The sequence below is a fragment of the Empidonax traillii genome, unplaced genomic scaffold (genome assembly GCF_003031625.1).
Source record: "Empidonax traillii isolate 1590-97213 ecotype Southwest subspecies unplaced genomic scaffold, ASM303162v1 scaffold2016:size42655, whole genome shotgun sequence".
Taxonomy (NCBI): Eukaryota; Metazoa; Chordata; class Aves; order Passeriformes; family Tyrannidae; genus Empidonax; species Empidonax traillii.
Genome location: NW_020957209.1, coordinates 19809 through 30953, shown reverse-complemented (window position 1 = coordinate 30953; position 11145 = coordinate 19809). Strand labels below are relative to the sequence as shown.

The window sequence follows — 11145 nt, the reverse complement described above, 5'->3', positions numbered from 1 at the left end:
TGCTGTGGGGAAATGAACTCCAGCTCAGCCAGAACCAGTACAGGGGCCCTCCCTTGGCAAGTGTCCTGTCCCATTGATGTTCCTGGAGGGGAGCAGAAGGTCGAATTGCTCCATCCATTATGTCATCTTTTTGGCCTGAACTTGAATTCTTTACTTTTGTAACAGAGTTTTTTAACCCACATTGCTTGTCTAAACTCCACATCTCATTAGTGGGGAGCCCAACAGCCTTATTTTGGGCCATCCCATCTTTCAGCAAGGCAGCAAACATTTCCTTTCACAAGACTTTATTGTCTTCGACCTCACCATTCCTCTCCCACTTTGTCTGGGTCCCCATTCCCCCAAATCTCCTAACTGCTGGATTTTTTCTGTGACTTCTCCTATGAGGTTTCCTGTGCCATTTATCAGTAAAATCCTAATAACACTTTCATATGCATGTGGAGCTGTCTTAGTAATCCTTTTTTGAACTGGAGCTGGTAATGCCATTTTGCAGCATGGTGTCTGCACACCAATAAACCCAGCATCTTCATTCCTTCCCCCTTAGTACGCTGAACACAATCCCGTAGAGTATCCCAGGGCCCATCTGCACTGGGCTACCCCCTTCCACAGGCTATTTTCTAGTACAGCCTTCCACCACTACAGCCAACAGGTAAGTCTCCACAGCTGAGCCTTGGAAGGTATCCTGAACAAATGAATCAGACTTTAACATTACAAACTTCTTACTGTCTTCCGAGTTGAGTCTAATCCCAGAGGCTCCAAGATCATGCAGCCTGACTACCCAGGAGATGAAGGACTCTCCGGGCTATCGTTTAAATGTATCCATAATATCTTTGATTTCATCATGCCTAACTGGAGAACCAGTTCCAATTTTCTCTGTGTTATTGGCTTTGCTTCAGCAAACACTTCACCCTCTGAACTACCATCGAAATCAGTTGAATCCCAGATATCTGCATCCCATTTTTCAGGATCCCAGTTTATCCCTGACTCTGCAATCAGAGCATGCACTTTATTCTTATTTACTCGACCCCTTTGCTTTCAGTATTTATATTGGGCTACCCCAAGAGCCACTCTTTCTTCTACTGCTTGATAAGTGTCCAACTTGTCCATTAACAGTCAATTCTGGCATTGCACCTTAACTATTTTCCCTTGCAATTCACATACTTGCTTCTCCAAATTAATCTTATCCTTACACATTTGTTCTCTCTGTTGATGCTGCTTTTGATATGCAGCCAGCAAAATTCCTCCTCCTCATCTCCTTAGAGCAGTCCATCCTTCCCCTTCTCCACTGAAACTTTTTGTAAACATTTCAGTACATTAGGTGGCTCTGCCTCCTCCAAACAGGAGTCCCAGTTCTCACATAAACCATAACACGACCACTCAGGAGCCCAAACACAACAAGGTAATTGTTCCCAGCCAGGAATACTCAGGTTTACATCTGTCTTGGCAACATTTTTCTGTACTTAAAAAAAAGCCATTTTGTTTTGTACCCCATGCTGTGTTGCCAAATCATTTTGCTGACAGGCAGGGTACTCAACAAAAGGACTATACACTAGTCATTGCAAAATATGAGAAGTTTCTCAAACAAGCACAATAAAATTAATTGGAGATATATATAAAAAATACAAAAGAAAATTAGCAAAGTATCAAATAATTACTTCAGAGAGAGAGAGATAACAGTGATTAAGAAGAAATACATCACCAATCACCACCTAATGCTCAACATGCAGGTCCAGAATTCAGCTGGGAATCCCCATTACAGCCAATGCCCAGAGGCTCTGGTAACTGGGAGAATCCCTAGGGCATTGGCCAGGCATACTGGTGTGGTCAAATGTAGAGGTCATACACGTTTCCTGCCTCTTTGCAACACACAGTCATAACAACTACATACTTTATTGAATACAGTTTATCAGAGACCTTCTTTCTCATAGACATGAGGAGGGGTCAGTTCTTGGCTAAGTTCTCACCCGTGACACCCTGTGAGTGTAACACACACTGCTGACACACTCAGGAACCACCAGCCATCCTAACTTACAGCTCCCTCCTTCCACCCCAGTCTGGGTCAGCTCTGGATTCAAACAAACAGGATTAAATGTTGCTCCTCAGGCCCCATCCTCTGTTCCATCAGATCCTGAATACTGTCTCCTCTGCTCTGTGAGATAAAACTGTGGGATTCATGGATTCTCAGTCTGTCTTCATAGAAAAGCTTTCCAGGCCTCTGATAATATGTAAATATATTATATTTGCACTATACTATCCATCTATACTCTGTTGTAATATTTCAGATTAAAGTCTTTTAGTCTAATCAGTATGATCATCAATTTTAAAAAATCATTTATTTTATTGATATCAATGTATTTGGTTTGCCATCCTTAATCCTGCAGGACAAAGTTGTGTACAGGCTCAGGTACACATCTCTGGGACTGGGATCGGATCCAGATGCAATGACACTCTTCTCTGAGAAGGAGTTTAGAAAGCCAGGGGGTTCTTTTTGCACCTGACAAAAATGTCTCCCTGATTACCCTTCTCCAAAGCTTCTGTTCTGGACATGACCTGTGGCAGCTCATATCGAGTCCCAGCACAGTGATTACACAGTGCTGGGATCATCCCTTTCGCTCCTCCCCAGTGGTGTGTTGGCAGCAGACACTGAACCTCACACTTGCATGGTGCAAGTGCTGTTCCTTGTTTCTGTGCACCTTAAAACAAGGCTTTTGACCATAATTCCAATTTTATCTATTAATCAACCCTGCTTTGGGAAAAAACATATCAGAAATAAAGGATAATCAGCCAATTTGCATGAAAAAAATAGGTCCGATTGGCTGCAGTTTGTAGTTGGAAAAATCTGTTAAGAGGGATCCAGTAAAGCAGACTAGCCACACAGTTTCTTCGTTAGACCCTAGACAAGGAATAAACAATGAAATGAGTCCCTAACAAAATGGAGCAGTGCACTTTGTTTGCAGGGTCCCTTGCCATGGGGTGAAATTTAACAAGCTTAGGACAGCTGTTGTGATCATGATATTAGATCTTTGAATGTTTAAGCTTATGCACCATTTCTAAAACTATGAGGATCTCACTATTTCCTGGCCTTGCAAGGTTCATCAAAGAGCTCTGGGAGGAGACAAACAGATCTTCAACAAGGTGAAGTGCCAGGTCCTGCACTTGGGTCACCATAACCCCTGCAGTGCTCCAGTCGTGGGGCAGAGTGGCTGGAAAGCTGCTTTGTGGGAAAGGGCCTGGGGATGCTGTTTGACAGCAGCTTGAACATGAGCCCAGGCGTGGAGGAGAGACAGGGGAGCCTGGTCTGTACCAACCATGGAGTGACAGCAGGACCAGGACAGTGACCACTCCACTGTGCTGCGCCCTGGTGAGGCCTTGCCTTGAATCCTGGGGTGTTTGGGGCTCTTCATGATAACAAAGACATTGAAGGGGCTGGAGTGTGTCCAGAGAAGGGCAACGGAGCTGGGGAAGGGGCTGGAGCACAAGTCTGATGAGGAGCAGCTGAGGGAATGGGGGGAGGGCTCAGCCTAGAGAAAAGGAGGCTCATGGGGGACCTTCTTGCTCCCTGATAGGAGAGGGAAGCCAGGTGTGGGCTGGTCTCTTTTCCCAAGTAACAAGTGGCAGCACAAGAAGAAAGGGCTTTGAGTTGTACCAGGGGAGGTTTGGATATTAGGAAAAATTTCTTCCCCAAGCATGTTGTCTGGAAAAGTTTGCCCAGGGAAGTGGTTAAGTCCCCATCCCTGAGGGATTTAAGAGTTGTGTGGGCATGGTGCTTGGGGGCACTTGGCCATGTTAGTCCACAGTTGGTGTACATGGCAAAATTTTGGTAACAAGGGGCCTGCAGATGTGGCCTCTGTGAGAACTTCTTGCTCCACAGCCAGTTCCAGCCAGCTCCAAAATGGACCCAGCATGAGTCAAAGCTGAACCTACAAGTAAAGCTGGTGGCACCTCTGGGAAAACATCCCTAAGAAGGGGCAGGAATTGCCAGCTAGAGAGAGGAGCAGGGAACAACAAGAGTGAGAAACCAAAGAGGGAACAGCAAGATCAGAGGAGGAGGAGATGATCTCTGGTGGAGCAGATATTCACTGCAGCCTGGGAGAATCCACATTGGAACAGGGGAAAAGTGTGAGAGGAGAGAAGCAGCAGAAGGGAAGAACTAGGTATTGACCACAACCCTCCCTCCCCACACTGCACTGCCTGGGACAGTGGTGGAGTATTCTGAAATAAATGAATAAAATTGAGCACAGGAAAGGGAGAAGTAGAGGTGTTTGTTTAGTATTTATTTTTGTTTCTCACAAGCTAAAACTATTTTAATTGGCAATAAATTACATCAGCTTTCCCCAAATCCAATATGTGTTGCTCCTGATAGCCACTGGTAAACCATCTCTCTGTCTATATCTCAACCCATGAGACTTTTTGTTTCAGTTTTTCCTGTTTTCTTCCTCTGCTCCATCCCACTGAGGGGGGAAGGAGTGAGTAGGAATTTTCTTGTTAGCTAAGGCTAACACATCACAGCCAGGAGGCGAAATACTGAGGCAAAGCTCAGGCTGGGTACTGGAAGGCTGGAAAATCCTTTCTGTGTTGGCATCTTTTGGTTGCTAACAGAAGGTTAGCATAAATGTAGAAGCATAAACCATTTGAAATCAGCATCTTTAATTCACAGTTACACAATACTGATATCATGTCTGAGAAACAATTCAGTTACTTGGGTGGGCTATTCCACAATACACGACACGCCTTCAGCATGTTCTCCTTTAAAGCTTGTTTGACTTGCTTGTTCCTGAGGGAGTAGATTTATGGGTTAAGCATCTGAGTCAGCACAGAGAAGAAGAAAGAGAGAACTTTGTCAGAGTCCTTCCCACCTCGCTGCGTTGGGTGGATGTACCTGTAAATACAAGTGCTGTAAAATACCATCACCACTATGAGGTGAGCTGAGCAAGTGGAAAATGCCTTCTTCCTACCTGCAGATGATGGTGACAATAATGCAGCCATAAGAAAAAACAGTTACTATAAAGGTACCAGGTAGGATGATAATTAGTGTGATGAACATCAGTTCTTCAATGAACCCTGTGTCTGAGCAGTACAGCTGCAACAACAGGGAAGTATCACAGTAAAAGTGGTTCATGACATTGAGACCACAGAATGGCAACTGGACAGTCATAATGGTGGGAGGAAACATCAATAGAAAACTCACTGCCCAGCATACCAGGATCAGCTGCAGGGAAAACCTGCTGTTCATACTAGTTGTGTAATGCAAAGGGCAGCAAATGGCAACGTAACAGTCCAAGGACATCACTGCCATGTGGAAAAGGGTGCAGGTACCCAAGTAATAGAAAAACAGCATCTGAAAGAAACAACCAGGCAGGGAAATTGTCTTCCTCTCTGTCAGAAGGCTGTAGAGGGTGTGGGGAATGAATGTGGAGGTGAAAGTGATTTCCAAAAGGGTGAAGTTCCTGAGGAGGTAGTACATCGGGGTCTGAAGGAAATTACTCACAAGAGTGATGCTGATGACAGTAATGTTTCCAAGCAGGATCAAGAGGTAGGCAATGAGAAGAAACAGAAAGAGGATGACCTCCACGTGGCGGCTGTTGGCCAGCTCCAGGAGGACAAATTCCACTACTCTTGTGTGGTTCATTGAGGCGTCATTGCTGGCAGAAAAAGAGCCGGTTTGAGAACTACTGGAAAGCAACTGAACACACATCACTTTGGCTTTGCTGACATTAGAGGGCAATACCAGCAATAAACCCCTTGTGAAAGAACAGAGCAGCCACAGTAACCACATTTAAGAATCATGTTCATATAAAAGGAGTCCCAGGCTCCATTTGTAAGACTGAGTCCTCACTCCAGTTGAACTGATGCCTACAGCTCTGTCTCAGCAGAATTGAGAGGTGCAGAAACTGTTACAGACCAAGGATCTGGGAATCAAGGAATTTCTGAGTGTTCTGACAATATTCACCCTCCAACAAATACAGGAAGAAACCCAATGCACCCAGGGAGTCCTTTGACACTTATCTCAGAAGAATGCAATCACACTGCAGAGTGACTTTGGAGCAGATTAGATTAGTTGATGGATAAATTAGAATTGCAAAGGAGAAACTTGCTGCAGTTAAAAGGAGACAGAAGAAGGGAGAGAGAGAGGAGGGAGAGGCCTTACAGAGACAAGGCCAGACAGAAAGATAACAGTGCAACAAAGAGAAGGATATCTGGTACCACTGAGAAAAGGCAGAACACACAGAGAAATGTGTGGGTGGTACAGTAAGCAGAAGTAAAAAAGGGGGGAATGGGAAAAAACATGGGAAGATTGTCCTACTCTTTTCATTTGCCCTGAGCTCCACAGCTTCAGTGGATCAACTCTGATGGTGATGGACATTATTTCTTCTTCAGAGTCCCTGTCTCCAAGCACCCCTTCACCTTACAACACCCTACCCCAAGCTCACACTGCCCAGGGCACCGTGTCTACTGCAGGAGCCACCCCTGTGGTAGCCATTTCCTCATGGAAGTTTAGTGGAACCTGAAACCTCTGCCTGATGCCCCTCAATCGCATTCTTTTCTTGCAGGTTTCCCAGGTCCCATCTTTGGTTTTTCAACTTCTCCCTCCTTTATCTCCCAGCCCTCCTCGCCCTAAAAGGAGACGTGTCCTGTTTTGCACTCAGGTCTCCCAGGCTTTATCTATTATGTCTGGATCTTTTAATCTGGTTTAAAATAATTTCTGACTTACTTCAGATATTTCTGAATGACTGAAATGAAAACCAACACAATGAGCTTCCAGGGAAAGCAAACCCATCTTACATAGCTCATAACCCATATCAAACATGACACTCAATTTTCATTCTTCTAATGCTGAACAAAAAGATAGATATAAATTAGGATGCTACAAGCCTTCTTATCACACTGTTCCTATCAAATCTTTCCCTTTAGTGCCATTTTTCCAGCAAAACACAGAGTTTATTAGCACCATCCCATGGTTATTTCTCAAAAAACACTAATACAAACCAACTTCAATAACAGCTAAAAGCTTTTACTTTAGATTGAAGACTAAAAGTTCAGTTTTCCAAGACATTGCCCCTTTAATTTTTCCCTATCTTCAAAAAAATCACACCCAAACTCTAAGAAATGGTCCAAATAGTTACCAGTATATCTACAACAATCCGGGATGCCTCAAGAAGGAGTCTCAGTCTGATGTTTCTCCCTAACTTAGTTTGACATTTGATTTTTGGCAAACGAATTTCCTCTCTTCAGGTCCTTCTTATAAAAGTGGCAACACATTACAGTCTTGTGTTTCTTCACCAAGTCAACCCTCAGGGACCAATTAGGTATTGAAATCTCAAAAAACACCTTGTGGGAAAACACTTGAGAAAGTCTGAAGAACAACAAGAATGTAATAAAACCATGGAGAGAGTGAGACTGGGGAGGACCTCTGGGGGTCCAATCCAAAGCTAAAGCAAAGTTGACCTCAAAGCTGGCCAAGGTTGCTCGTGACCTTCTCCAAGGTTGGATATCTCCAAGCATGTAGATACCTCAGCTTCCCTGTGGTACTACAACTTTCCTCATGCTTCAGCATTTTCATTGTGAAGAGTTATTCCCTTGTGTGCAGTGGAGATTCACTTTAAGCTGTGATCCACATCTCTTGTTCTGAGAGAACTGGCTCTGACTTGTCTGTAACTCACCCCAATGGACAGTACAGCTGATCCCTCCTCTCCACTTTGTCTTCGCTCTGCTTCTCCTCATATATCACGTGCCCCAGTTCTCTGATCAACTTGCTTGTCTTCCACTGGTCTCAGACCATTTTAATAAAATCTTCTGGGTTTTTTTACTGGGTGTGGGGAGCTGTGCACAGTTCTCCAGTCACACAGTGTCAAGCAACATGAACTTCACATCTGTCTGGAAGAGCGGGGGAGTGCAGCCTGGCCTGCAGTGACCCCTCAGTGTCAGAGACACCCTGCTCAGCATGTCAGCCCCAGGAACCACAGCTCTGTCTGCAGAGTTGCTCCACAGCCAGTCAGTCTCCAGCCTGCACCCATGGATGTGGTTATGCAATAGTTATCCAATCCCAAGTGCATGACAAGAGAGGGAGCACATTCCTCCTCGCTTAGAACAGCCCCCCAGCTACTGAGATTGCCACCAGGGGCTGAACTCAAAGCACCAATGTCAGACAGGAGTCATAGAACCATTAAGGCTGGAAAAGACCCCCAAGACCATCAAGGTATTTGGACCAAATACCACTATTCCTACTAAAGCATGTTACAAAGTGCCACATCTATTCATTTTTTGAAATCTTCCAGGGATGGTGACTGGAATATTAAACCACCCTTTGGCACCATCCACTGTTCTCCTTTCACTTTTAGGAATAAAGTGACGCCCAAAGTGAGCAGAGAAAACACTAACCAAATTAATTTCTAAGTCAGTGAGAAGGCATATCCAAGATCCTTACTTAAATTAGGATGCATTCATCTCCATCAGCTCGTTTTGTAGCTGTGGAGAGGAAGAAAGGACAAGCAATCATTTCTGAAAATCTCAGTTCTGCAGGAATCAAAACTCCTCTTTGACTGGTAATATTTTCTTGCTTCCAGAAGGAAGTAATTCACAGGTTGGGTTTAATTCCTTCACCACTTATCAAAAAGGAATTAGACACCTTTGTGTTGTACAACTTACTCTTCACCAAGCTGGTGTAAATCAGGACATGGTAAATCAGGACATGGTAAATCATGACAGCAAGTGAATTACTTCAGATAAGGGGGGTATAAACAATCCATCCATTTACAAACAATTCCTTCAACAGTCAGGTCGTGCTGACTTGTTGAGGCTGTCAGGCCATACTGCAGAAATCTCCCAACGAGGAAGTCTGCAAACCTCTGCCTATGAGGTCTTTACTTCTTCATTGGGGAAAGGATTAGCACAAGTAAAAAGCTTCAGAAATTTTCGAGTTAGTATGGTTGCAGCAGAAGAGATGGATTCTGGATAGCATGGGGTGAGGAAAAATGTAAGAACTTCCACTTGTAAGTCCAAAAAGAAATCTCAAATTCAGGCAAGAAATCTCAAATAATCTTTGAGTATTCATTCCTGGGTTTTAGGTAGAGTGATGGCCATCAATTTCTTCTCAAAGGCCTTGAGAACAATAGGATGGGTTTTGTAGTTGTTTAATTGTTTTTTTCTAAGATGTTAATTGTCTGACCCAGTTAAGAGGAATTAAAAGTATATTAGATACTAAATCTGAAGTTCGTTCTAGACAGAGAAGAACAACATAGGGCAGAGGCAAAGATGTTTAGGGGAAACAAAAAGAAGTAGCACTGGAGAAAAATGGGCAGAGAATCTCCATGGGAGTTGCAAGGGTGTTAGAGGTGCAGAAAGTGGGAATGCCTGATTACAGGGTCCTTGTAGGGTGTTTTTAAAATAATCACTTATAGAATTATTAGATGATCAAAAATCTCAGAGTAATATAACTTGGAAAAGACCTCTGGAGATCTGTGGTTCAACTCAAAGCAGGACTGAACTGCAGCAGCTGTGCAAGGCCTCTTACAGTTCAGCTCTGAAAATCGAGAAGACATTAAAGAATATTTCAGGATCCCTATTCCAGTGTTTGGCTACATTGTGAAAAATCTTTTCTGAACATCTAACTAAAATTTTTTGTGTTCCCATCCTATCTCTGTGCACCCTCAAGAAGACCCTTTTATACACCCCACCAAAAGGTAGCTGAATGTCACAGCAAGGTCCCACCTGAGCCTTCTCTTCTTGAGACAGCACAAACCCAGCTGTCTCAGCACCATGTCTTGTGCTCCAGCCTCCACCTCTCCCAGACTTGCTCCAGTATTCCAAAGTCTGCCGTGTCCTGGGGAGTCCTAAACTGGAGCCAGTTCTGCAGAAGGGCTTTCACAAGTGCTGAACAGAGGGGAACAATCACCTTCCTCAGCCTTTGCTCGTGTTATGATGACCCAGAAAATGCCCTCTTTACTGAGTCATGTTCACCTGCTCACAGTAACTCCAGGGCTCTTTCTGCAAAGCTGCTTTCCAGGCAATCAGCCTCAAGACTGTTCTGTTCCATGAGGTTATCCCAGATCAGGACTTTGCTCTAAACTTCAATGAATTTGGTGCTGATTCTTATGATACATTTCTTGACCTGTCAAGTCCTTGCTATCCAGGCTATTGACTGTTCTGTCAAACTTGGTATGGTCCACAAACTAGCTGAGAGTGAACTCTGTCCCATCATCCAGGTTGTTAATAAAAACAGTGTTGATTCCCAAAGGATTCCACTAATAACTATCTGCCAGTTTGAGTTTGCAGTATTGACCATCACCTTTTGTACTTGAAGGCCCAGCACTTTACAGTTCACCCCTCCACTGCACATGTCTCCAGGGTTTCATGTGCAGACCAGCTCTGGGGTACCAGTTGTCTCCCTCCCAAAACACTGTTCTTCAGGGCCATGGACAGATCAAATGCAGGCATTTTCTGATGAAAGGAAATCACTTACAGCCTGTTTTTCTTCGAGCAGCAGCAGGGAAAGTTCCCACAAGTCCCAGCAATCCTGAGCAGCACCAAAAGTGTTGGAGTGCCCCAAGACTGCAGTGACCATCTTCACCCAGGATGTGGTGTCACAGGGCTGTCGGGGTTTGGTGATGTGGTGTCACAGGGCTGTCGGGGTTTGGTGAGGTGAGGAGGACACCCTACAGTTTCTGATGGTTCTCTCTAGATGGGAATATGCGGAGGACTTCAGCAAGAGCTGCAGCTGCTGGCATTTGGGGGAAAGAGCAAGGGACATGGCTGTAGAATCCATTCCCACACATGGTTTTGCTTCTGTGCCAAATGATTATTCCCAGAGATGCCACAAAAAAATGGCCAACGACTAAGGGACAGACCTTCTGCCAGCGAACCCCCCCGCAGCCGCTGAGCCTCCTCGTCCCTCGGCCGGAGCATCCCCACGGACCCGCCATTCCCCGGGACTGGGACGCGGCTGAGGGCGCTGCTCCGCCCGGCCGGGCCGAGCTGGGCGCTCATTGGCTCCCGGGCGGACGCGCTGTCTAATCTGCCCGGCAACAGGCAGCTCTAGGCTCTGATTGGCTCTGGACAAGCTCCGGGGGCGCGGACTGCACGGATCCTTCGGCGCACGCGCCGGCCGAGCCGCGTGGCGCCGTCGCTCCTGCCACGTCATTGTGTGCGCGG

General features: G+C 45.2%; 1 protein-coding gene across 1 annotated transcript; it reads right to left on the bottom strand.

Moving 5' to 3' along the window:
- Positions 1–4692: 4692 nt before the first annotated feature.
- Positions 4693–5626, bottom strand: LOC114071423 (olfactory receptor 49-like). Its single transcript, XM_027909253.1, is given in 2 exon segments — positions 4693–4966; positions 4968–5626. Coding segments are annotated over 2 exon segments (933 nt in total).
- Between the last annotated feature and the right edge of the window lie 5519 nt (positions 5627–11145).